This window comes from Oncorhynchus mykiss, chromosome 2 (genome assembly GCF_013265735.2).
Source record: "Oncorhynchus mykiss isolate Arlee chromosome 2, USDA_OmykA_1.1, whole genome shotgun sequence".
In the NCBI taxonomy this organism is placed as follows: domain Eukaryota; kingdom Metazoa; phylum Chordata; class Actinopteri; order Salmoniformes; family Salmonidae; genus Oncorhynchus; species Oncorhynchus mykiss.
Window position 1 is genome coordinate 63,669,105 of NC_048566.1, and position 25,298 is coordinate 63,694,402.

At 46.1% G+C, this 25,298-nt stretch overlaps 1 protein-coding gene across 1 annotated transcript in view; it reads left to right on the plus strand.

The window, feature by feature from the left end:
• Positions 1 to 25,298, plus strand: part of plxnb2b (plexin b2b) — a 184,348-nt gene that overhangs the window by 143,323 nt on the left and 15,727 nt on the right. Inside the window, exons 8-27 of the mRNA XM_036952823.1 lie at positions 1,807 to 1,963; positions 3,990 to 4,101; positions 6,505 to 6,616; positions 6,820 to 6,921; positions 7,108 to 7,203; positions 7,593 to 7,680; positions 8,470 to 8,648; positions 9,010 to 9,158; positions 9,366 to 9,477; positions 10,051 to 10,187; positions 10,528 to 10,710; positions 12,953 to 13,061; positions 14,037 to 14,246; positions 17,327 to 17,512; positions 17,754 to 17,887; positions 18,353 to 18,453; positions 20,558 to 20,787; positions 21,141 to 21,322; positions 21,998 to 22,064; positions 22,255 to 22,401. Coding sequence (XP_036808718.1) covers positions 1,807 to 1,963; positions 3,990 to 4,101; positions 6,505 to 6,616; positions 6,820 to 6,921; positions 7,108 to 7,203; positions 7,593 to 7,680; positions 8,470 to 8,648; positions 9,010 to 9,158; positions 9,366 to 9,477; positions 10,051 to 10,187; positions 10,528 to 10,710; positions 12,953 to 13,061; positions 14,037 to 14,246; positions 17,327 to 17,512; positions 17,754 to 17,887; positions 18,353 to 18,453; positions 20,558 to 20,787; positions 21,141 to 21,322; positions 21,998 to 22,064; positions 22,255 to 22,401 — 2,793 coding nt within the window. The remainder of the gene's footprint in view (positions 1 to 1,806; positions 1,964 to 3,989; positions 4,102 to 6,504; positions 6,617 to 6,819; positions 6,922 to 7,107; positions 7,204 to 7,592; positions 7,681 to 8,469; positions 8,649 to 9,009; positions 9,159 to 9,365; positions 9,478 to 10,050; positions 10,188 to 10,527; positions 10,711 to 12,952; positions 13,062 to 14,036; positions 14,247 to 17,326; positions 17,513 to 17,753; positions 17,888 to 18,352; positions 18,454 to 20,557; positions 20,788 to 21,140; positions 21,323 to 21,997; positions 22,065 to 22,254; positions 22,402 to 25,298) is intronic.

A 25,298-nucleotide genomic window follows, 5' to 3' on the forward strand; every position in this document is an offset into this window, starting at 1 on the left:
TCTCTCTACCCTCTCTCTGTTTCTCTACCCTCTCTCTCTCTCTCTACCCTCTCTCTCTCTCTCTGTCTTTCTCTACCCTCTCTCTGTTTCTCTCTCATTCTCTCTCTCTCTACCCTCTCTCTCTCTCTCTGTTTCTCTACCCTCTCTCTGTTTCCCTCTACCCTCTCTCTGTTTCTCTACCCTCTCTGTTTCTCTCTACCCTCTCTCTGTTTCTCTACCCTCTCTACCCTCTCTCCCTCTCTCCTTTCTCTCTCTCTCTCTCTCTCTCTCTCTCTCTCTCTCTCTATCTCCTTTCTCTCTATCTGTTTATCTCTCTTTCTCTCTCTCTCTCTCTACCCTCTCTCTCTCTCTATCTACCCACTCTCTCTCTCAACCCCCTCTCTCTCTCTCTCCTTTCTCTATCTGTTTATCTCTCTCTCTCTACCCTCTCTCTACCCTCTCTCTCTCTATCTACCCTCTCTCTCTCTACCCTCTGTCTGTTTCTCTCTCATTCTCTGTCTCTACCCTCTCTCTGTTTCTCTCTACCCTCTCTCTGTTTCTCTCTACCCTCTCTCTGTTTCTCTACCCTCTCTGTTTCTCTCTACCCTCTCTATTTCTCTCTACCCTCTCTCTGTTTCTCTCTACCCTCTCTCTGTTTCTCTACCCTCTCTCTATTTCTCTCTACCCTCTCTCTGTTTCTCTACCCTCTCTCTGTTTCTCTCTACCCTCTCTCTGTTTCTCTACACTCTCTGTTTCTCTCTACCCTCTCTCTGTTTCTCTCTACCCTCTCTTTGTTTCTCTCTACCCTCTCTCTGTTTCTCTCTACCCTCTCTCTGTTTCTCTACCCTCTCTCTGTTTCTCTACCCTCTTTCTGTTTCTCTCTACCCTCTCTCTGTTTCTCTCTACCCTCTCTCTGTTTCTCTCTACCCTCTCTCTGTTTCTCTACCCTCTCTCTGTTTCTCTACTTTCTCTCTGTTTCTCTCTACCCTCTCTCTTTTTCTCTCTACCTCTCTCTGTTTCTCTACCCTCTCTCTGTTTCTCTCTACCCTCTCTCTGTTTCTCTCTACCCTCTCTTTGTTTCTCTCTACCCTCTCTCTGTTTCTCTCTACCCTCTCTCTGTTTCTCTACCCTCTCTCTGTTTCTCTACCCTCTTTCTGTTTCTCTCTACCCTCTCTCTGTTTCTCTCTACCATCTCTCTGTTTCTCTACCCTCTCTCTCTTTCTCTCTCATTCTCTCTCTCTCCTTTCTCTCTATCTGCTTATCTCTCTCTCTCTACCCTCTCTCTCTCTATCTACCCTCTCTCTCTCTCTACCCTCTGTCTGTCTCTGTCTCTACCCTCTCTCTCTCTCTCCTCTCTCTCTCTCTCTCTCTCTCTCTCTCTCTCCTTTCTTTCTCTGTTTATCTCTCTCTCTCTCTCTCTCTCGCTCTCCTTTCTCTCTCTCTGTTTCTCTCTCTCTCTCTCTCTCTCTCTCTACCCTCTCTCTGTTTCTCTCTCATTCTCTCGCTCTCCACCCTCTCTCTCTCTCTCCTTTCTCTATATCTGTTTATCTCTCTCTCTCTCTCTCTCCTTTCTCTCTCTCTCTCTCCCTTGCTCTCCTTTCTCTCTCTCTGTTTATCCTTCTCTGTTTCTCTCTCTCTTTCTGTTTTCCTTCCTTTCTCTCTCTCCCCTCTCTCTCTGTTTATCTCTCTGTTTCTCTCTCTCTTTCTCTGTTTTCATTCCTTGCTCTCTTTCTCTCTCTCTTTCATTCCTTGCTCTCCTTTCTCTCTCTCTGTTTCTCTCCCTCTCGGTTTTCCTTCATTTCTCTCTCCCGTGTCTCTCTCTCTCAGGTGGAGATCAACGTGCCCTCCCTCCCCTCCGTCGGGCAGGCAGACCGTCTGCACTGTGTGTTTCCCTCCTATATGAGTGAGGCTACCATGGCCTCTGGCCAGGTCACCTGTGCCCTGCCCAACCCTGCCTCTTTACCATCCACACCTGAACACCAGGGTAGGACCACACTCACTGTAGTACGGGTCAGGAGTTTTTCCTGACCGGGAAAACTCAGGGCCCTGGGTTTACACTCAGAGACAAAAAGGTGCTATCTAGAACCTAAAAGGGTTCTTTGTCTGTCCCCATAGGAGAACCCCTTGAATAACTATTTTTGGTTCTAGGTAGAACCCTTTTGAGTTTCATCAAGAACCCTTTCCACAGAGGAACCACTTTTTCTAAGAGTGTTGGCTGTAACTACCTATGGACCAGAGTATTTCCTTGTCAGGTCATGTAGTCAGGAAATACTCCTGGCCCTATATAGCTATATCTCACTGAGCTCTGTATGTTATGTGGATATCACAGCAACCTGTATCTTCACCAATCACAAGGACACTCTGCTCCTCTCTGTTCCTCTCTGCTCCTGTCTGTTCCTCTCTGCTCCTGTCTGTTCCTCTCTGCTCCTGTCTGCTCCTCTCTCCTCCTGTCTGTTCCTCTCTGCTCCTCTCTGTTCCTCTCTGCTCCTGTCTGCTCCTGTCTGTTCCTCTCTGCTCCTGTCTGCTCCTCTCTGCTCCTGTCTGTTCCTCTCTGCTCCTGTCTGCTCCTGTATGTTCCTCTCTGCTCCTCTCTGCTCCTGTCTGTTCCTCTCTGCTCCTGTCTGTTCCTCTCTGCTCCTCTCTGCTCTTGTCTGTTCCTCTCTGCTCCTCTTTGTGCCTCTGCTCCCGTCTGTTCCTCTCTGTACCTCTCTGCTCCTGTCTGTTCCTCTCTGTTCCTCTCTGCTCCTCTCTGTTCCTCTCTGCTCCTGTCTGTTCCTCTCTGCTCCTGTCTGTTCCTCTCTGCTCCTGTCTGTTCCTCTCTGCTCCTCTCTGTTCCTCTCTGCTCCTCTCTGTTCCTCTCTGCTCCTGTCTGTTCTTCTCTGTTCCTCTCTGCTCCTGTCTGGTCCTCTTTGTTCCTCTCTGCTCCTGTCTGTTCCTCTCTGCTCCTCTCTGCTCCTGTTTGTTCCTCTCTGCTCCTGTCTGTTCCTCTCTGTTCCTCTCTGCTCCTGTCTGTTCCTCTTTGTTCCTCTCTGCTCCTGTCTGTTCCTCTCTGCTCCTGTCTGTTCCTCTCTTCTCCTGTCTGCTCCTCTCTGCTCCTGTCTTTCCTCTCTGCTCCTGTCTGCTCCTGTCTGCTCCTCTCTGCTCCTGTCTGTTCCTCTCTGCTCCTGTCTGTTCCTCTCTGCTCCTCTCTGCTCTTGTCTGTTCCTCTCTGCTCCTCTTTGTGCCTCTCTGCTCCTGTCTGTTCCTCTCGTCCCCTCTTTGTGCCTCTCTGCTCCCGTCTGTTCCTCTCTGCTCCTGTCTGTTCCTCTCTGTTCCTCTCTGCTCCTCTCTGTTCCTCTCTGCTCCTGCCGGTTCCTCTCTGCTCCTGTCTGTTCCTCTCTGCTCCTCTCTGCTCCTGTCTGTTCCTCTCTGCTCCTGTCTGTTCCTCTCTGCTCCTCTCTGTTCCTCTCTGCTCCTCTCTGTTCCTCTCTGCTCCTGTCTGTTCCTCTCTGTTCCTCTCTGCTCCTGTCTGGTCCTCTTTGTTCCTCTCTGCTCCTGTCTGTTCCTCTCTGCTCCTCTCTGCTCCTCTCTGCTCCTGTCTGTTCCTCTCTGATCCTGTCTGTTCCTCTCTGCTCCTGTCTGTTCCTCTTTGTTCCTCTCTGCTCCTGTCTGTTCCTCTCTGCTCCTGTCTGTTCCTCTCTGCTCCTCTCTGTTCCTCTCTGCTCCTGTCTGTTCCTCTCTGCTCCTGTCTGCTCCTCTCTGCTCCTCTCTGTTCCTCTCTGCTCATCTCTGCTTCTGTCTGTTCCTCTCTGCTCCTCTCTGCTCCTGTCTGTTTCTCTCTGCTCCTCTCTGTTCCTCCCTGCTCTTCTCTGCTTCTCTCTGCTCCTCTTTGTGCTTCTATGCTCCTGTCTGTTCCTCTCTGCTCCTCTCTGCTCGTGTCTGTTCCTCTCTGCTCCTCTTTGTGCCTCTCTGCTCCTCTCTGCTCCTCTCTGTTCCTCTCTGCTCTTCTTTGTGCCTCTCTGCGCCCGTAGATTTCGTGGCGGTACCCATTAAGATCTTTGTGAACGAGTCGGTGGAGCTGGCCACCAGAGAGTTCAAGTTCTACAACTGTTCAGCCACTGTGAGGAAGGCAGAAAACACACCGTGAGTTAACTCTCTGTACTGCACTCTCTCTACCCTACTCTCTGTACTGCACTCTCTCTACCCTACTCTCTGTACTGCACTCTCTCTACCCCACTCTCTCTACCCTACTCTCTGTACTGCACTCTCTCTACCCCACTCTCTGTACCGCACTCTCTCTACCCTACTCTCTGTACTGCACTCTCTCTACCCCACTCTCTCTACCCTACTCTCTGTACTGCACTCTCTCTACCCCACTCTCTGTACCGCACTCTCTCTGTACTGCACTCTCTCTACCCCACTCTCTGTACCGCACTCTCTCTACCCCACTCTCTCTACCCTACTCTCTGTACTGAACTCTCTCTACCCCACTCTCTCTACTCCACTCTCTCTACCCTACTCTCTGTACTGCACTCGCTCTACCCCACTCTCTGTACCGCACTCTCTCTACCCCAATCTCTGTACTGCATTCTCTCTACCCCACTCTCTCTACCCCACTCTCTCTACTCCACTCTCTCTACCCCACTCTCTGTACTGCACTCTCTCTACCGCACTCTCTCTACCCCACTCTCTTCCCCACTCTCTGTACTGCACTCTCTCTACCCCACTCTCTCAACCCCACTCTCTGTACTGCACTCTCTCTACCCCACTCTCTCTACTCCACTCTCTCTACCCCACTCGCTGTACTGCACTCTCTCTACCCCACTCTTTCTACCTCACTCTCTGTACTGCACTCTCTCTTCCCCACTGTCTGTACTGCACTCTCTCTACCCCACTCTCTGTACTGCACTCTCTCTACCCCACTCTCTCTACCCCACTCTCTCTACCCCACTCTCTCTACCTCACTCTCTCTACCTCACTCTCTGTACTGCACTCTCTCTACCCCACTCTCTGTACTCCACTCTCTCTATCTACCCCACTCTCTGTACTGCACTCTCTCTACCCCACTCTCTCTACCCCACTCTCTGTACTGCACTCTCTCTACCCACTCTCTGTACCCCACTCTCTCTACCCCACACTCTCTCCCCCACTCTCTGTACTCCACTCTCTCGTCCCCACTCTCTGTACTCCACTCTCTCTACCCCACTCTCCGTACTGCACACTCTCTACCCCACTCTCTCTTCCCCACTCTCTCTGCTCCACTCTCTCTACTCCACTCTCTCTACCCCACTCTCTGTACTGCACTCTCTCTACCCACTCTCTGTACCTCACTCTCTCTACCCCACACTCTCTCCCCCACTCTCTCTCCCCCACTCTCTCTACCCCACTCTCTGTACTGCACTCTCTCTACCCCACTCCACTCCACTCCACTCTCTGTACTGTACTTTCTCTACCCCACTCTCTCTACTCCACTCTCTCTACCCCACTCTCTGTACTGCACTCTCTCTACCCACTCTCTGTACCCCACTCTCTCTACCCCACACTCTCTCCCCCACTCTCTCTCCCCCACTCTCTCTACCCCACTCTCTGTACTCCACTCTCTGTACTGTACTTTCTCTACCCCACTCTCTCTACCCCACTCTCTCTACTCCACTCTCTCTACTCCACTCTCTCTACCCCACTCTCTGTACTCCACTCTCAATACCCCACTCTCTGTACTGCACTCTCTCTACCCCACTCTCTCTACCCCACTCGCTGTACTGCACTCGCTCTCTACCCCACTCTCTCTTCCCCACTCTCTGTACTGCACTCTCTCTACCCCACTCTCTCTACCCAACTCTCTGTACTGCACTCTCTACCCCACTCTCTGTACTGCACTCTCTCTACCCCACTCTCTCTACCTCACTCTCTGTACTGCACTCTCTCTACCCCACTCTCTCTACCCCACTCTCTGTACTGCACTCTCTCTACCCCACTCTCTCTACCTCACTCTCTGTACTGCACTCTCTCTACCCCACTCTATCTACCCCACTCTCTGTACTGCACTCTCTCTACCCCACTCTCTCTACCCCACTCTCTCTACTCCACTCTCTCTACTCCACTCTCTCTACCCCACTCTCTGTACTCCACTCTCAATACCCCACTCTCTGTACTGCACTCTCTCTACCCCACTCTCTCTACCCCACTCGCTGTACTGCACTCGCTCTCTACCCCACTCTCTCTTCCCCACTCTCTGTACTGCACTCTCTCTACCCCACTCTCTGCATCTCCTGCATTCTGACCTTTTTTTTTATTACCAACCTGCAGGAAATGACTTCAGTTTCCTTTTTCATTCATCAAGAAATACAAGTCCATCTCCAACATATGTGTTTTCTTCCGTGGCTGCTTCCTGTGTTGTTTTTTCACCCGGAGGAAAAGCACGTGATAAATGAGCTTTGTTTAAGGTGGAGAGACATGTTTACCATCAACAACATGGGTACAGCTACAGGAATACTGTCACAGTTTTTTTAATTGAGTGCGCCTCCCGGCTGTGGGCGTGTGTCCTAGGTGCATGTCGTGTGTGGCCAGTCCATGGGGCTGCCAGTGGAACACACAGGACCACACCTGCCAGGACGTGGATGGTACAGTGTCGGGCCCTCAGATCATCAAACACAGACAGGTAGGTGCTCCGTTAAACAGGTTCAAATGCATCACGGTTCGTTAGAGCCTTTGCATGGCATGTCAATGTGCAAGTCAACAGATCCGTCAGAGAGCTGACAAGTGATCCGTCTGGATGAGAGTTTGTCTGCCGAAGTTCAAAAATGCAATTGCTCTGACATGTTCATTTCTGAAATTGGCATTTCATTTTTTGTCTCTGTTTAGGGAGCGAGGTGTCCCCAGTTTGAAAACCCTGACCCTGTGCTCATTCCTGTCGGGTTCAAAACCACCATCAGCTTCGAGGGCATCAATCTGGATGTGTACCAGGTAAATGACATGTTTTAAATATTTGATATCGCTGTTATATTAGGTTTACATTTAGACACTCCTAGAATCTATGGAAGTTCAGAAGAACAGCGGGGACTAGTTAGTGGTGAATCCGACCATAGTCACGTTGAGTAGAACCTTTTTGTTCCTGAGCATGTACACAACTAACCCTCTCCTCCGCCGCAGGACCGGACATTCACCATCGGCACGGAGCTGATGAGGAACTTGAAGGAGGACGTCAGGTCTGAAGACGGACCCTTCTACAGTTTCAGCGGTTTTAATGTGCGTCAGTACTGCTTATTGACCCACACCTGTCAATAGTAGCTTTCACTTCACTCTGTCTTGAAGGGGTGAAGGGTTCATAAGGTGTTGCTTGGTCGGGATGTTGTAATGTATGGTCACTTTACCTGGTTTGTGTCAGTCAGTTTGATATTATAGCACCCCCCCATGGACAAAAACCCCACTTTAATTTTTTTTTATATCCTCAAACTGTGCGTTTTCTGTGATTGGAAAGCGTCTTTGAAACGGCACAGATACTTATTCCCACATCTTCTGCTGTTTCTGAATGGTTGCCGAAGTGTATAAGTCACGAAGATAACTTTTCTCTGGCATATTTTGGAGATGTGTCATTAATCACTGGATTAATAGGTCGTTTGTGTTCCCGTCTCTAGTTTTCCTTCGACAAGTCACAGGAAACCAACGTTCTGTTCTACGTGAAGGACAAAGAGACGGGCAGGAAGATAGACAGCACGCTGAATGGTAAGTGGTACATGCAAATATCCAACCGTGTTGACCCGAGGTGGAAAAGTACCCAATTGTCCTCGTTGTAAGTAAAGATGCCTTAATAGAAAATGACTCAAGTAAAAGTGAAAGTCACCCAGTAAAATACTACTTGAGTAAAAAAATCTAGAAGTATTTGGTTTTAAATATACTTAAGTATCAAAAGTAAAAGCATAAATCATTTCACATTCATTATATTAAACAAACCAGACAGCACATTTTTCTTGTTTTTTTAATAATTTATAATATTTTATTTAATTGATAACATAATTTACAAATGAAGCATGTGTGTTTAGTGAGTCTGCCAGATCAGAGTCAGTAGATGACCAGGGATGTTCTCTTGACCATTTTCCTGTATAGCTAAGCATTCAATATGTAACGAGTACTTTTGGGTGTCAGGGAAAATGTATGCAGTAAAAAGTACATTATTTTCTTTAGGAAAGTAGTGATGTAAAAGTAGAAGCTGTCAAAAATATAAACACTGAAGTAAAGTACAGATACCCCCAAAAAACGAATTTGTACTTAAATACTGTACACCACTGCTGTTTACAACATCCCAAAGGGATGTGTGGACATGAAACGACAATTGGGGAAGCCTTATTTGGCAAAGTGATACATTAATACATTGACACATTTACCGACATAATCTTTGCCATCGTCTAAGTGAATTAGTCCAAAACCACCGTTGTACTACTGATGGCCCAGTGTCATGCAAATGAAATGACAGAATAGTCCCTAGTATTCTACGGCTCTCCTCTTCCTTCACAGTGACCCTATATAACTGCTCACTGGGCCGGGAGGATTGCAGCCTGTGTAAGAACGCTGCTCCTAAGTACAGTTGCGTGTGGTGCACCAAGAGAAAGTCGTGCGTCTATGAGAAGCTGTGTATTGACCAGGCCACAGAGGACCCGCAGGACACCGAGTGCCCTGACCCACAAATCACTGACGTGAGTAACACACCTGTCTTTGAACCTGCAACAAAATCGACTATTGATTATCACCGACTGACTAGACATTTTGATGTTCACTTCGATGATTGGTCTTATTTCATCCCCCAGTAGCTACTGACAATGAGGTCTGTTCAATGGCTGTCGAATGCCCACACGCGAAAGGGGCGCCTCTGATCAATTGTCAATTCTAAAGGCTGGGCTACAGTCTCGAACACAGTCTTTCACAGACGAGTTTGTGTCTTATTTCAAGGTGCTACTCTGCAAACGACTGTGTACACTTTCATCCAAAAGTGGCCGGGTACTGCATAGTAACCGCTAAGCCTGCCATCTTAAACCTGTTCCCCAATCCCCCTCTCAGATCATCCCTCGCTACGGACCCGTGAAGGGGGGCATCTCTGTCACCATCAAGGGCTCCAACCTGGGCATCCACAAGGATGACATCAAGGCCGTCAGTGTGGTGGGGGTCCCCTGCATACACCAGGAGGACAGATACGCCGTCTCCACCAGGTAAACACACCAAATGGCCCCCTATTCCCTTTATAGTGCACTGCTTTAGACCAGCGCTCCACGGGACACACCCGCAGCCTCTGAGTGTGTGTAGATGGGCGACAGAAGGGGTTGTACCGTGGCGCGTTGTGTGTTCTGTCGTATACTGTGGCCTACCCAAATGTACACGAGCCCTCGAAAATGTCTTCCTTCCTCCCGGGTCTCTAGTGTGGTGTGCGAGATCGGCCCCTTGGACCCGCTGAGCACCAACTGGGGGCCGGTGGAGGTGGAGCTGGAGGGAGGGAAGAGAGGAACGTCCTCCGTTTTCTTCACATACCGGGTAGCTAACCTACCGCATGTCTTCACTTCAATCACAGTCCTACACTTCTGGATGGGAGGGCGGACTCATGAAGTGTCTACCTGATTTGGTTATGTTATCGCCATTGTTTTATTTTCAATTTCCCAGCTATGCAGACGCTGTATTAAAGAGCCCCTTTATCAGTACGCATGAAGGGCATGACATTTAAGTGTAATAATGTTCTGTGAATAAACTACTCTGATACTGCCACATTACACCGGCAGGTAATGCCCAGAATGATAAGACGAAATTGAGTTTTGTATATTATAGTTGTGTGTATTATTTTAGAATGTGCGATATGCCGCTTCCATTTCCTCTGGTGCCTTAACAGGGTACGCTGGAGCAATTTGACTGTCTACCTTTATATCTCACACGGCTAAAGCTTCCCCACAGGGGACCGCTCCGCCTAACTGTTTACTCAGCAAATTGAAGGAAATGCGTGTGGGGTTGGGTGGGTGTGTGTGTGTGTGTGTGTGTGCATTTTGAAAGCCTTGTGGGGGAAGAAATGAGACATGAATAGGATGACAGGGCGTGTTTTCTTACATGATCCTCCAGGACCCCATAGCCAGCTCGGTTCACCCCGACAGGGGCTCCAAGGCCGGGGGCATGGTCATCACCATCTCTGGCTCCAACCTGGACACAGCCACCAGGGAGGACGTCAGTGTCACCGTCGGCGGGGTGGTGTGCACTGTGTAAGTACTGCTGCATCCTGGGAAAGGAACTAGTATTAGGCAAGGTTGCGGTGGTCTGGTCACTGGTCACCTGCAGATTATTTCACTTCAGCCAACCCTTTGGCATGACAACGTGCAAAATAACAGGTGCTTTAAGCATTAGTGTGTACAGATCTAGCAAGCAGGGTTGATGTATTGAAAAAGACCTTCATTTCAAATTTGCCCATGATTTTCTTTAATTACCTAGCTGTCATGGTTCTGCCATTTTAGTCTCCTGTGCACCGTGACCCCTGTTGACCCCTAGTTCTGAGTGGTCTGTGTCCCTGGCTGACTATGTCCCTGGCTGTGTCCTTGTCTGCAGGGAGACTTTCGGTGCGAACATCACCTGCAGGATGGGAGAGTACCGGGCAGACAAGGTCCCCTCTGACCTGCTCATGGTCACGGTAAAGTATGGGAAGAGCACCACCACGGCCGTCCCCACAGCCTTCCAGTTCTGGGAGAACCCCACTATCCTGGACCACCACCCCAAGGGAAGCTTTGTGTGGTGAGTATCAGACCTCTAGAGACAAGAAGCTATTATAGAGGCTTCCACTTTGTCTCACATCAACTAGCAAGACAACTCCATCTGCACTGAGACGTGATCCGTTAGAATGATGCCACCTGTCGTAAGACAATGAAAGCTTCCCTAGTGTAGTTTAATGGCATTCAATTTCCAACACACCTGGCTCCCTCTCCTGACAACAGTTTGTAGCATCAATGTCAAATCAAATCAATGTCAAGTCAGAATTTGTCCCATCCACCGATGGTCCTTCCACCACATATGGACAGTTAAATGTGTAGACCTTACCATGAAATGCTTACTTACAAGCCCGTAACCAACAATGCAGTTCAAGAAATAGAGTTAAGAAAATATTGACTAAATTAACTGAAGTAAAACATTTTTTTTTATAATAACAAGTAACACAAGAAAATGACATATCAATAACAATAATGAGGCGCTATACAGGGGGTACAGATTAGTTGAGGTAATTTGTAAAGTGACAATGTATAGATAATATCAGCGAGTAGCAGCAGTGTAAAAACGATATTAATAGTCCGGGTGGCAATTTCATTAATTGTTCAGTTGTCTTATAGCTTGGGGGTAGAAGCTGTTAAGGAGCCTTTCGGTCCTAGACTTGGTATCGCTTGCCGTGCGGTAACAGAGAGAACAGTCTATGACTTGGGTTACTGGAGTCTTTGACAATTTTTTGGGCCTTCCTCTGACACCACCTGGTATAGAGGTCTGGGATGTCAGGAAGCTTGGTCCCAGTGTCGTACCCTCTGTAGCAACTTACGGTCAGATGCCGAGCAGTTGCCATACCAGGCAGTGATGCACCCAGTCAGGTCTCGATGGTCCATGCTCTCGATGGTGCAGCTGTAGAACTTTCTGAGGATCTGGGGACCCATGCCAAATATTTTCAGTCTCCTGAGGGGGAAAAGGTGTCATCATGCCCTCTTCACAACTGCCTTGGTGTGTTTGGACCATGATAGTTAGTTGTGGACATCAAGGAACTTGAAACTCTCGACCCGCTCCACTTCAGCCTCGTCGATGTTAATGGGGGTCTGTTTGGCCCTCCTTTTCCTATAGGCAATGATCATCTCTTTTGTTATTCTCACATTGAGGGAGAGGTTGTTGTCCTGGCACCAAACTGCCAATTCTTTGACTTCCTCCCTATAGGCTGTCTCATCGTTGTCGGTGATCAGGCACAGGGACTATGATGGTCTGTTTGAAACATGTAGGTATTACAGACTCGATCAGGGAGAGTTTGAAAATGTCAATGAAGACACTTGGTCCGTGCGTGCATGCCAGTTGGTCCGTGCATGCTTTGAGTACACATCCTGGTCATTTGTCTGGCCCCACACCTTTTGAATGTTGACCTGTTTAAAGGTTTTGCTCACATCGGCTACGGAGAGCGTGATCACACAGTCGCCCGGAACAGCTAGTGCTCTCATGCATGCTTCAGTGTTGCTTGCCTCGAAGCAAGCATAAAAGGCATATAGCTCGTCTGGTATGCTCGTGTTACTGGGCAGCTCGCAGCTGGGTTTCCCTTTATAATATTTTTCAAGCCCTGCAACATCCGACAAGAGTCTGAGCTGGTGTAGTAGGATTCAATCTTAGTCCTGTATTAACGCTTTGCCTGTTTGCCACAGCAGGTTTTCTTATATGTGTCCGTTTTAGTGTCCCGCTCCTTGAAAGAGGTAGCTATAGCCTTTAGCTCGGTGCGGATGTTGCCTATAATCCATGGCTTCTGGTTGCAATGGTACGGTCACTGTGGAGACGACATCGTCAATGCACTTATTGATGAGTGCTGATGAAGAGAGAGTTGATTAAGCCGGTGACTGAGGTGGTATGCTCCTCAATGCCATTGGATGAATCCCGGAACATATTCCAGTCTGTGCTAGCAAAACAGTCCTGTAGCGTAGCATCTGCGTCATCTGACCACTTCCGTATTGACCGAGTCACTGGTACTTCCTGCTTTAGTTTTAGCTTGTAAGCAGGAATCAGGAGGATAGAATTATGGTCAGATTTGCCAAATGGAGGTTGAGGGAGAGCTTTGTACTTGTCTCTGTGTCTGGGGTAAAGGTGGTCTCGAGTTTTTCTCCTCTGGTTACACAGGAATGCTCGTAGAAATTAGATAAATGGATTTAATGTGATATCTCTTCTGTTGGATGAAATGTGAATGTGATACCCTCCGTGGGTTAAAACCATTCACTTCGCCCCTTTGTTTCCGGTGATGTTGTTTCAGTGGTGGAAGGACCATCGTGGTGACAGGATCCGGGTTTGACCTCATCCAGAACGCCATTATGAGGGTCCAGGCCTCGGCAGACGAGTGGTCCGGCATGACTCCTACTGAGGTATGGATTCATCTCTCTCTTTCTCTCTCGTTCTCTTTCTCTGCCTCTCTGTTTCACTATCTCTCCACCGCTGGCAGTGTATCAGGTTATATGTCAATCAAACCTCAGTCACTCCAGCTCAGCCCTAAATCTAAATCCTAAACCACCCCTCTGTCGCAACCACATATGGACGGTTAAATTACTCCCCATAAACTAACTTTCAGTGATCAGGAAGAAAGATGCCATAGGCCTGCATTACTGCCTCATTATAGACCATAATTCCTTAAACCTGGAAGATTGCATCAAAAAAAGCTCTGGTTCCTCCAGAAATAATCAAGGGAGTTTGACTTAATGTCACACAGTCCACCCAGAGCTACTGTAGGGGCTTTGCAGACGCAGACTCCTGCCCCCTGATGCCTTGGGCGGGATAAGCAGCAATTTTATGCATTTCATTTAGAGGCTATATTGAATAGAGGAATTAAGGTTCCAGCTGATGATGTGGTTAAGCAGCTTTGATCTGTTCTGCTCCTCTCTCTCTCCCTGGGTGGCAGGGACTTAAGGCTGGGGTCTTAGGGGAAGCCCCACAAACTGGTGGCTGGTAAAGTTGACTTATTAAAGACCTCGTGTGGTTGAAATCACAATCTTTCCATGGTAATATTCTGTATATTCTGGCCGTTCTGAACTGTATACAACTACCCTTCATGTTGCTGGACCCCAGGAAGAGTAGCTGCTGCTTTGGCAGATCCTGAATCAATACAAATTCAAGCTCAACATTTAATGTAGGCCCATAGTGGTTCTAAAATGTATGTGTCTTGGAATGAGCATAGTGTGATGGTTAAAGACTATAGCCATTATGTTGTTTTTCACCTCTGTATATGTACAGGAACAGTATGGAATTCAAGGCGGTCTCACCCTAAACAAAAAAAGCACATGGCATCTTTTTAATTCTGTGGGTCTCACCTCTCCTCCTCTCCTTCTCCTCTCATCGTCCCCCAGTACCTCCAGGAGGCTCTGAATAAGAACGACACGGTTCTCCGGTTCCTGTCCCCTGCCGTCAACAGGTCCTCTGAGACCCAGGTGTTCAGGACCTTCATCCAGCTGGACAACTGGGTGAGGGAGCTCAAGCCCTTCGACTACCACCCCAACCCTGCCTTCAACCCCCTCACCAAGAAGATCATCACTGAGACCTCCATCATCATCGTCACTGTGAGTATGTTGCACTCGAAATGAGGAAATTAAAAGACTGTGTTTTGATTTGGGCCAGGAGTTCTTTTCCTGGCCCATGTGAGCTGACCTAGTATACAGTGCATTCAGAAAGTATACAGACCCCTTGACTTTTTCCACATTTTGTAACGTTACAGCCTTGTTTTAAAATGGATTAAATTCATTATTTTCCTCATCAATCTACACGCAATACCCCATAATGACAAAGTAAAAACAGGTACCTTATTTACATACGTATTCAGACCCTTTGCTATAAGACTCGAAATTGAGCTCAGGTGCATCCTATTTCCATTGATCATCCTTGAGATGTTTCTACAAGTTGATTAGAGTCCATCTGTGGTAAATTAAATTGATTGGACATGATTTGGAAAGGCACCACCTGTCTATATAAGGTCCAGTTGACAGTGCATGTCAGAGCAAAAACCAAGCCACGAAGTAGAAAGAATTGTCCGTAGAGCTCTGAGACAGGATTGTGTCGAGGCACAGATCTGGGGGAAGGGTACCAAAAAAGGTCTGCAGCATTGAAGGTCCCCGAGAACACAGTGGCCTCCATCATTCTTAAATGGAAAAGTTTGTAACCACCAAGATTTTTCCTAGATCTGGCCATCCGGTCAAACTAAGCAGTCGGGGGAGAATGGCCTTGGTCAATGAGGTGACCAAGAACCCAATGGACACTCTGACAGAGCTCCAGAGTTCCTCTGTGGAGATGGGAGAACCTTCCAGAAGGACAACCATCTCTGCAGCACTCCACCAATCAGGCCTTTATGGTAGAGTGGCCAGACGGAAGCCACTCCTCAGTAAAAGGCACATGACAGCCCGCTTGGAGTTTGACAAAAGGCACCTAAAGGACCCTCAGACCATGAGAAATAAGATTCTCTGGTCTGATGAAACCAAGATTGAACTCTTTGGCCTGAATGCCAAGCATCACGTCTGGAGGAACCCTGGCACCATCCCTACGGTGAAGCGTGGTGGTGGCAGCATCATGCTATGGGGATGTTTTTCCATGGCAGGGAACTGGGAGACTAGTCAGGTACAGAGCGATCCTTGATGAAAACCTGCTCCAGAGCGCTTAGGACCTCAGACTAGGGTGAAGGTTCACCTTCCAACAGGACGACGACCCTAAGCGCACAGCCAGGACAACGCTGGAGTGGCTTCGGGACAAGTCTCTGAATGTCCTTAAATGGCCCAGCCAGAGCCCAGAGTTGAACCCAATCTAATATCTCCAGAGAGACCTGAAAATAACTGTGCAGCGACACTCCCCATCCAACCTGATCTTGAGAGGATCTGCAGAGAAGGTGCTTCAACAAAGTACTGAGTAAAGGGTCTGAATACTTATGTAAATGTGATATGGGGTATTGTGTGTAGATTGATGAGGAAAAATACCCAATTGAATCCTTTTTAGAGTAAGGCTGTGTCGTGACATTGTATTAGTTAATGTGACGACTGTTGTTCATCGAATGATTAAAGTTTCTAATTGCGTGATTAACTGAATCAAGCAATTATTAACTCATTAACCTGGGGCACCATGGGAAAACTAGTTTTTATTGAGTTTCTATTTCCCAAATTAACTCAAAGAATATCAGAATATCGATTTTACAACAGCCGCTAATTAACCAGTTGCCTCTACCAATCTCGTTCTGAACGTCGTGACTTATTAAAGACCTCGTGTGGTTGAAACTCTGCACGGACCCGGGTCTCACCAATGAGTTCATACCACAACAATCTTAGTTGAAGATTTATTTACTATAAAGCTAAAATTATGATAAAAGATACACATAGACAAAACATATTATAGGCTATTGATTAGAACTTAGTATAATGGGCCAACAAACTATGGCACGTGTTACCCACAATGGGGATTTAAAAAGAGAGAGAAAAAAGAAAGTACACAAGAGAAATATACATTTGGGTAAATTTGTCAGCTATGCTTATTCTAACCCTAGCCTTGCCACAAACTGCCGCTCTTATGGGTCAGAATATAATGATGTAATTACGTGGGGATGATCCCTGAGGATTCTCTGCGTGGACCGTTCAGCTGTTCGATGACGAACTACTCCGGCGCACCTCCCTGATCGTCCTCCCGATGTCAGTGTCCTTTTGGACTTAGGAGTCTGTTCCCTCACCCTTTGCTCTGGAAGGGGTCTTCTGAGGACAGACAGCTCTGTAGCTCAGAACTCACAGCATAGGAATGGAACCCTTTAGATACCACGATTCGATGGGAGATGGAGGCTAGTTGGTTCGACTTGAATTCACCCGCTTAGACACAGCTACTCATCCGTAGCTTGGGTAGAAAAGGATTTCTTTGTCTTCAAACTTGCGTTGTGTTCTGGATTCGTTGACTTTTTAGACCTTGCTGCAGCTTGGATCACGTAGTCTCTGTGAATTATTTACTCACAGGTTTTATACCCTTGGGTCAGAAGTGGCCGTAACCGCCTTTAGGGCAATTCTCTGGGCGTACCACGTTAATGAGGCAAGGTCTAGATTTGATTAAAATCCAATTTTAGACAACTAACTAACATTTCATCTTCCCCAAAACATTCTCTTTGATTTGGATATTTTCCATACAATGTACAATGTATAAACATCAAACATATACTAGGAAAACTCTTCACATTACAATGTTTTTGTAATAACGTCATCTATTAACCTTTAATAACAAAACAAAAATGACATACATTTTCATATTCCATCTATCGTCATGACCACCATTGTGGCTGACAGAAACCATTGTTCCAAAGTCCCTTAATTTCATGTTTAATTTGTCTGTGGCCTGAGATTTACCAGGGGCGAGAGGGGTCATAAAACCCCCCACATCTTCAGACCCCTAGATCTCTCCTCCTCTGTTGGGGTTGAGATATAATCTGTAGGGTTGTGGTCTCCTGTAACCTGACCTGGTCAGGACAGTCATGACAGCTGTAACGTTACAAAACGCACTGGAAGGTACAACTAGGGTACAACTACATGTTTTCCAGTTCAGGTTACATGTTTTGGGAAAAAGTCCTGTTTGCAGTTATTAATCTTGATCTACACAATAATTCCATTCTCTACGGTTTTCATGGTAGGGCCGAGGCTTCTCCAAGGCCATGACAGCCAAGGAAGCCCAGGCGTTTGTGGGGGACATCCCCTACTTTGTCAACACCCTACAAGATGACAAACTGTTCCTGGACCCCCCATCCAGCCAGCCCCGGGCCCTCTCCAAACGTCACCGCAGACGCAGAGACACCAGCTCCGACCCATTGGACCTGCTTGTGAGAATACACACACACACACACACACTGGACGACACAGGTACATTGATCTGTCTTAGCTATCTTTTCATTTATCTGCAGTTTCCTGAAGATGGGTAATTAAATTATGTCTGCCAAAATAGATTCAGAGTCATTTGGTGTCAGGGAAACGTAATGTTAAAAGTTCCCAATATTGTATTGACGACATTCTCCTATCTACAGTGTTGATGATAACTCTCCTGCTGTGACCTGTGTGTTTCAGATTAAGTTTGGGAATGGAGAGTGGGTGGTGGGCTCTGTGCACTACGAGAGGAAGAACGAGGTATCTCTCTTAATCATCCCTGCAGTCATCGTCCCCATGCTACTCATCATCCTCATTTCTGTCTACTGCTACAGGTAAGCTACGCAACCAGCATACCGGACAGTACACCATACCGCCTTTCTCCATGCATGTGTGGCCGACAACTTCAGTTGGTGTCACGAAGCCAAGCCAGCTGAATGATGCACACTTGACAGATGTGTGTGTGTGTGTGTGTGTGTGTGTGTGTGTGTGTGTGTGTGTGTGTGTGTGTGTGTGTGTGTGTGTGTGTGTGTGTGTGTGTGTGTGTGTGTGTGTTTGTGTGTGCGTGCGTAACCAGGTAAGCCAGTTGAGAACAAGTTCTCATTTACTACTGCGATCTGGCCACAATAAAGCAAAGCAGTGCGACACAAACAACAACAGAGTTACACATGGAATAAACAAACATACAGTCAATAATACAATAGAAAAGGTATATACAGTGTGTGCAAATGAGGTAGGATAATAAATAGGCCATAGTGGCGAAATAATTACAATATAGCAATATGTGTGTGTGCGCGTAGGAGGAAGAGCCAGCAGGCTGAGAGAGAGTATGAGAAGGTGAAACACCAGCTGGAGAATCTGGAGGAGAGTGTACGAGACCGCTGCAAGAAAGAGTTCACAGGTACTACATTATAACCACAGCTGTTAAGCAGAACTGCCTAAGGCCACCAAGGGTCTTCATTACACAATATTTTACATAATTATACATTCCTTCTACTTCATATGAAGTTCTTCATCGACACATTCATCTGCTTGGCACTTTTTCTTTATCCAAATCTGTCCCAGGAGTTGGTTCAGCACTTCGGTTACTTTCTCGGAGTCTGACGGCTTCTGGAGGTGTTCCTTTAGGTCATGGTGCTTTCCCGTTTTTCTGTTTTTGGATGGCTTTCTTTATTTCATTTTTACTGGGAAGTTTTGCTTGATATTCATGGCACAAAAGTAACTCACTCACTAGAGGATTGCACCACATAACACTATTACACTATTGAAGGTGTTTAAAGCGGCAATCCTTAATTGAAACATTGGCAAAGTGTTCTCCCCGCCACAGTTTCAGTAAAAAGCTGAGGGATGGGGCTGGAGAAATGCGACCACTCTCAAATCCATAGACTACGCTGTTGATACAAGGCCTGACCATGCATCATATCAACATTTAGTTTTAACCATGTTCTTAGGCTATACAGTGGTTGTTTACATTTACTTTGTTTACAAACATTGGAATAAAACAAGATTTTATTTTATTTTTCTGATCAATGATTTATCTATACAGCGCATCCGGAAAGTATTCAGACCCCTTCCCTTTTTCCACATTTTGTTACATTACAGACTTATTCTAAAATGGATTAAATTATTGTTTCCCTCATCAATCTACATGCAATACCCCATAATGACTAAGCGAAAACAGTTGTTTTATTTGCAATTTTTTTCCAGACCCTTTGCTATGAGACTCGAAATTTTGCTCAGGTGCATCCTGTTTCCATTGATCATCCTTGAGATGTTTCTACAAGTTGATTGGAGTCTACCTGTGGTAAAGTCAATTGATTGGACATGATTTGGAAAGGCACCAACCTGTCTATCTATATAAGGTCCCACAGTTGACAGTGCATGTCAGAGCAAAAACCAAGACATAGGTGTGATTTCGGGACGAGTCTCTGAATGTCATTGAGTGGCCCAGCCTTAGCCCGGACTTGGACCCAATCAAACATCTCTGGAGAGACCTGAAAATAACTGTGCAGCGACACTCCCCATCCAACCTGACAGAGCTTGAGAGGATCTGCAGAGAAGAATGGGAGAAACTCTCCAAATGCAGGTGTGCCAAGCTTGTAGCGTCATACCCAAGAAGACTTGAGGACTGTAATCGCTGCCATAAGTGCTTCAACAAAGTACTGAGTAAAGGGTCTGAATACTTATGTAAATGTGATATTTTTTATTTTTTAAATTTTTTAAAATACATTTGCAACTATTTCTAAAAACCTGTTTTTGCTTTGTCATTATGGGGTATTGTGTGTAGATTGATGAGGGGAGGGGGACAACTGAATCCATTTTAGAATAAGGCTGTAACGTAACAAAATGTGGAAAAAGTCAAGGGTTCTGAATACTTTACAAATGCACTGTACACTAGATGACTGATAGGGGTGCTGTTTTGAAGCCACCGTGCCTCCATCTTGGCACTCCCCAACCATTGTTACAAGTATTTCTAAAGCTATAGAAATACATTTCATTAATGTCTACATTCATTTTTGCCACGTTTATTATATTAGACACCTTAATGCATACTTTTAAATTATATTCTGTGAGCTAAACATAAAAAAACATATAAAAACATTTTCATTAAAGAATTTTTTGAGATTACTAATGTTACTGTTCCCACTACAACAGAAAATGTGTAGGAATAACATTGTTTCAACCCCACATGTGTATCTGCAATTCCACATGTGAAAGTGAGATTTTCATAGTTTGAGTTTTCTTACATGTGAAACTGCATTTCACATATGAGGTGAAGACATGTTATTCTCCTCACATGTGAAAAGCTGGTGTTAACATGTGAACTCTAAATGTAAAATGCGGGGAAATATGTTTTTGCTTGTGAAATTTAAGCTCAACATGTGAAAAAAGCAATTTCGCATTTTTCTTCTAAGGGAGTAAATGTTTACTGTATGTTGCTCAAAAGTCTAAGGATGAGGACATGTGCAAAGTACTTAGATGTTTCTTTGTCTCTCCCCTGCCAGACCTGATGATAGAGATGGAGGACCATACCAACGACCTGAGCGAGGGGCGAATCCCCTTCCTGGACTATAAGACCTACACGGACCGCGTCTTCTTCCTGCCCTCCAAGGACGGGGCCAATGATGTGATGATCACGGGCAAGCTGGACATCCCTGAGGCACGGAAGGCCATCGTGGCCCAGGCCCTCAACCAGTTCTCCAACCTGCTCAACTCCAAGACCTTCCTCATTAACGTAAGGCACATTGAGCCTAGCCAAATAATATATCTGGTTGTATTTCAGTAGTCTAAAGAGGCTTTCTCTTCTTGTTTCCCTGATCTTAATCTGCGCTGATCTAAAAAAACGATGAAAGGTGAAAGCTGTGTTGGATGCCTGTTGGATATATTGGTGGCCTGTATATGTGTTATGCCTGCACCAGTCCAATCTGTTCATATTAGAGCAGATGAAGGAAAGGAGACCTGGAGAGATGGCTATTTCAGATGATTGAGATCTCCCTTCTATTGTTTGAGTTGGAAGATTTACCAACAGTTTATGTCAATTGGATTGTCGTTAACTGGGTCTTCTGTCAATCTTCATTGTGTGTGTAGTTCATCAAGACTCTGGAGGGCCGTCCAGACTTCAACGCCCGGGCCAAGGTGTACTTTGCCTCCCTGCTGACAGTGGCTCTGCACGGGAAGCTGGAGTACTACACTGACATCATGAGGACCTTGCTGCTGGAGCTCATGGGGAACTATGTCGACAGCAAGAACCCCAAACTCATGCTGCGCAGGTCAGGGGTATTACTCTCTAGATTTAGGTTCTGTTTGCTTTAGTTTTGGTAGCTTAAGTTTTGGTAGTTTTAGTTTTGAAAGCTGTAGCTTTAGTTTCGCTAGATTTAGTTTTGGTAGCTTTAGCTCTGGTAGCTTTAGCTTTGGTGGCTTTAGTTTCGGTATATTTAGTTCTACTAGCGTATGTTCTGGTTTCCCATGGCAGCCAACATCACACCTAACAGCCAGTGGCTTGTCCGTTTAGCCTACAACACCAGCGTTGGAGACAGTGGCCATCTCCAGTTCACAGCATAAAGGAGATCCTGAACAGAGCCTGGTTGTCTAGTGGAACAGAACCTGGGGTTGTGTCATGTCAACTGTCAACTGTGCTCGGCAGTGTTTGAGTGGCTGTGCTGCAGTACAACATGTGTAATTATCTCCAATGGAGGAGCTAATTATGCTGATTGGTCCATTGTTCTAACATCCTCCACATACACATAACTGTTCATTGGTTGTGCTAATGCCTGACAATAGGTCCTGTGAATGGAGAGGGGTTACAGCAGTTCATTCTAAAGGTTGCTTTTTTATTGGTATTGTGAGATGTGTCAGTCACTCTTTTGTTTTGTCCTGTAGGTCGAAGACTGTAATAGAAATGTTGAGATGTGTCACTCAGCCCTGTGTTTTGTCCTGTCCTGCAGGTCGGAGACCGTTGTGGAGAGGATGCTGTGTAATTGGATGTCCATCTGTCTTTACCAGTTCCTCAAGGTGATGACATGACACTCTTTCATTCAATATATTGCTGATATGTCATTAGTATGTGTGTGTGCGTTAAGGAGCCTCCTGAGTTTAGAAAAACATTATTTTTGTGGACATTTCATATTATGTGAAGAGTGTCAGAGATGCAACAATGTAGCGAATATTCTGACTGCACTCTGACCTCCTGTGTTGTCAACAGGACTCTGCAGGGGAGCCCTTGTACAAACTGTTCCGAGCCATCAAGCACCAGATCGAGAAAGGTCCAGTAGACGCCAGAGTGAAGAAGGCCAAGTACACCCTGAACGACACGGGCCTGCTGGGAGACGACGTGGAGTACTGCGTTCTGGTGAGTGACGCCACAGCATTACCATGGTTACCCCCCCCCCCCCCCCCCCCCCCTGACAACAGCTACTACTGCTATTGTGTTCTTCCGAGTCTGTTCTGACTGCCTTTTCACTGACTGCCCTGATCGCAATTATGTGTCGCATCCATGAACCCTTTTATCTTTTTTATACTGCGTCTACATACTGTGCCTTCCTACACTGTACCAAGTCAAGACCCTTTATATCACGTTATACTGTGCCTACCGTACCTACACTGTACCAAGTCAAGGCCCTTTATATCACGTTATACTGTGCCTACCGTACCTACACTGTACCAAGTCAAGGCCCTTTATGTCACGTTATACTGTGCCTACCGTACCTACACTGTACCAAGTCAAGACCCTTTATATCACGTTATACTGTGCCTACCGTACCTACACTGTACCAAGTCAAGGCCCTTTATATCACGTTATACTGTGCCTACCGTACCTACACTGTACCAAGTCAAGGCCCTTTATGTCACGTTATACTGTGCCTACCGTACCTACACTGTACCAAGTCAAGACCCTTTATGTCACGTTATACTGTGCCTACCTACACTGTACCAAGTCAAGGCCCTTTATATCACGTTATACTGTGCCTACCTACACTGTACCAATTCAAGACCCTTTATGTCACGTTATACTGTGCCTACCTACACTGTACCAAGTCAAGACCCTTTATGTCACGTTATACTGTGCCTACCTACACTGTACCAATTCAAGACCCTTTATGTCACGTTATACTGTGCCTACCTACACTGTACCAAGTCAAGACCCTTTATTTCACGTTATACTGTGCCTACCTACACTGTACCAAGTCAAGACCCTTTATGTCACGTTATACTGTGCCTACCTACACTGTACCAATTCAAGGCCCTTTATGTCACGTTATACTGTGCCTACCTACACTGTACCAAGTCAAGACCCTTTATATCACGTTATACTGTGCCTACCGTACCTACACTGTACCAAGTCAAGACCCTTTATATCACGTTATACTGTGCCTACCGTACCTACACTGTACCAAGTCAAGACCCTTTATGTCACGTTATACTGTGCCTACCTACACTGTACCAAGTCAAGGCCCTTTATATCACGTTATACTGTGCCTACCGTACCTACACTGTACCAATTCAAGACCCTTTATGTCACGTTATACTGTGCCTACCTACACTGTACCAAGTCAAGACCCTTTATATCACGTTATACTGTGCCTACCTACACTGTACCAAGTCAAGGCCCTTTATATCACGTTATACTGTGCCTAACTAAACTGTACCAATTCAAGACCCTTTATATCACGTTATACTGTGCCTACCTACACTGTACCAAGTCAAGGCCCTTTATATCACGTTATACTGTGCCTACCTACACTGTACCAAGTCAAGACCCTTTATATCACGTTATACTGTGCCTACCGTACCTACACTGTACCAAGTCAAGGCCCTTTATATCACGTTATACTGTGCCTACCGTACCTACACTGTACCAATTCAAGACCCTTTATATCACGTTATACTGTGCCTACCGTACCTACACTGTACCAAGTCAAGGCCCTTTATATCACGTTATACTGTGCCAACCGTACCTACACTGTACCAAGTCAAGACCCTTTATATCACGTTATACTGTGCCTACCTACACTGTACCAAGTCAAGGCCCTTTATATCACGTTATACTGTGCCTACCTACACTGTACCAAGTCAAGGCCCTTTATATCACGTTATACTGTGCCTACCTACACTGTACCAAGTCAAGACCCTTTATATCACGTTATACTGTGCCTACCGTACCTACACTGTACCAAGTCAAGACCCTTTATATCACGTTATACTGTGCCTACCGTACCTACACTGTACCAAGTCAAGACCCTTTATATCACGTTATACTGTGCCTACCTACACTGTACCAATTCAAGACCCTTTATATCACGTTATACTGTGCCTACCGTACCTACACTGTACCAAGTCAAGGCCCTTTATATCACGTTATACTGTGCCTACCGTACCTACACTGTACCAAGTCAAGGCCCTTTATATCACGTTATACTGTGCCTACCTACACTGTACCAAGTCAAGACCCTTTATATCACGTTATACTGTGCCTACCTACACTGTACCAAGTCAAGGCCCTTTATATCACGTTATACTGTGCCTACCTACACTGTACCAAGTCAAGACCCTTTATATCACGTTATACTGTGCCTACCTACACTGTACCAAGTCAAGACCCTTTATATCACGTTATACTGTGCCTACCGTACCTACACTGTACCAAGTCAAGGCCCTTTATATCACGTTATACTGTGCCTACCGTACCTACACTGTACCAATTCAAGACCCTTTATATCACGTTATACTGTGCCTACCTACACTGTACCAATTCTAGACCCTTTATATCACGTTATACTGTGCCTACCGTACCTACACTGTACCAAGTCAAGACCCTTTATATCACGTTATACTGTGCCTACCGTACCTACACTGTACCAATTCAAGACCCTTTATGTCACGTTATACTGTGCCTACCTACACTGTACCAATTCAAGACCCTTTATATCACGTTATACTGTGCCTACCTACACTGTACCAAGTCAAGACCCTTTATATCACGTTATACTGTGCCTACCGTACCTACACTGTACCAAGTCAAGACCCTTTATATCACGTTATACTGTGCCTACCTACACTGTACCAATTCAAGACCCTTTATATCACGTTATACTGTGCCTACCTACACTGTACCAAGTCAAGACCCTTTATGTCACGTTATACTGTGCCTACCTACACTGTACCAATTCAAGACCCTTTATATCACGTTATACTGTGCCTACCTACACTGTACCAATTCTAGACCCTTTATATCACGTTATACTGTGC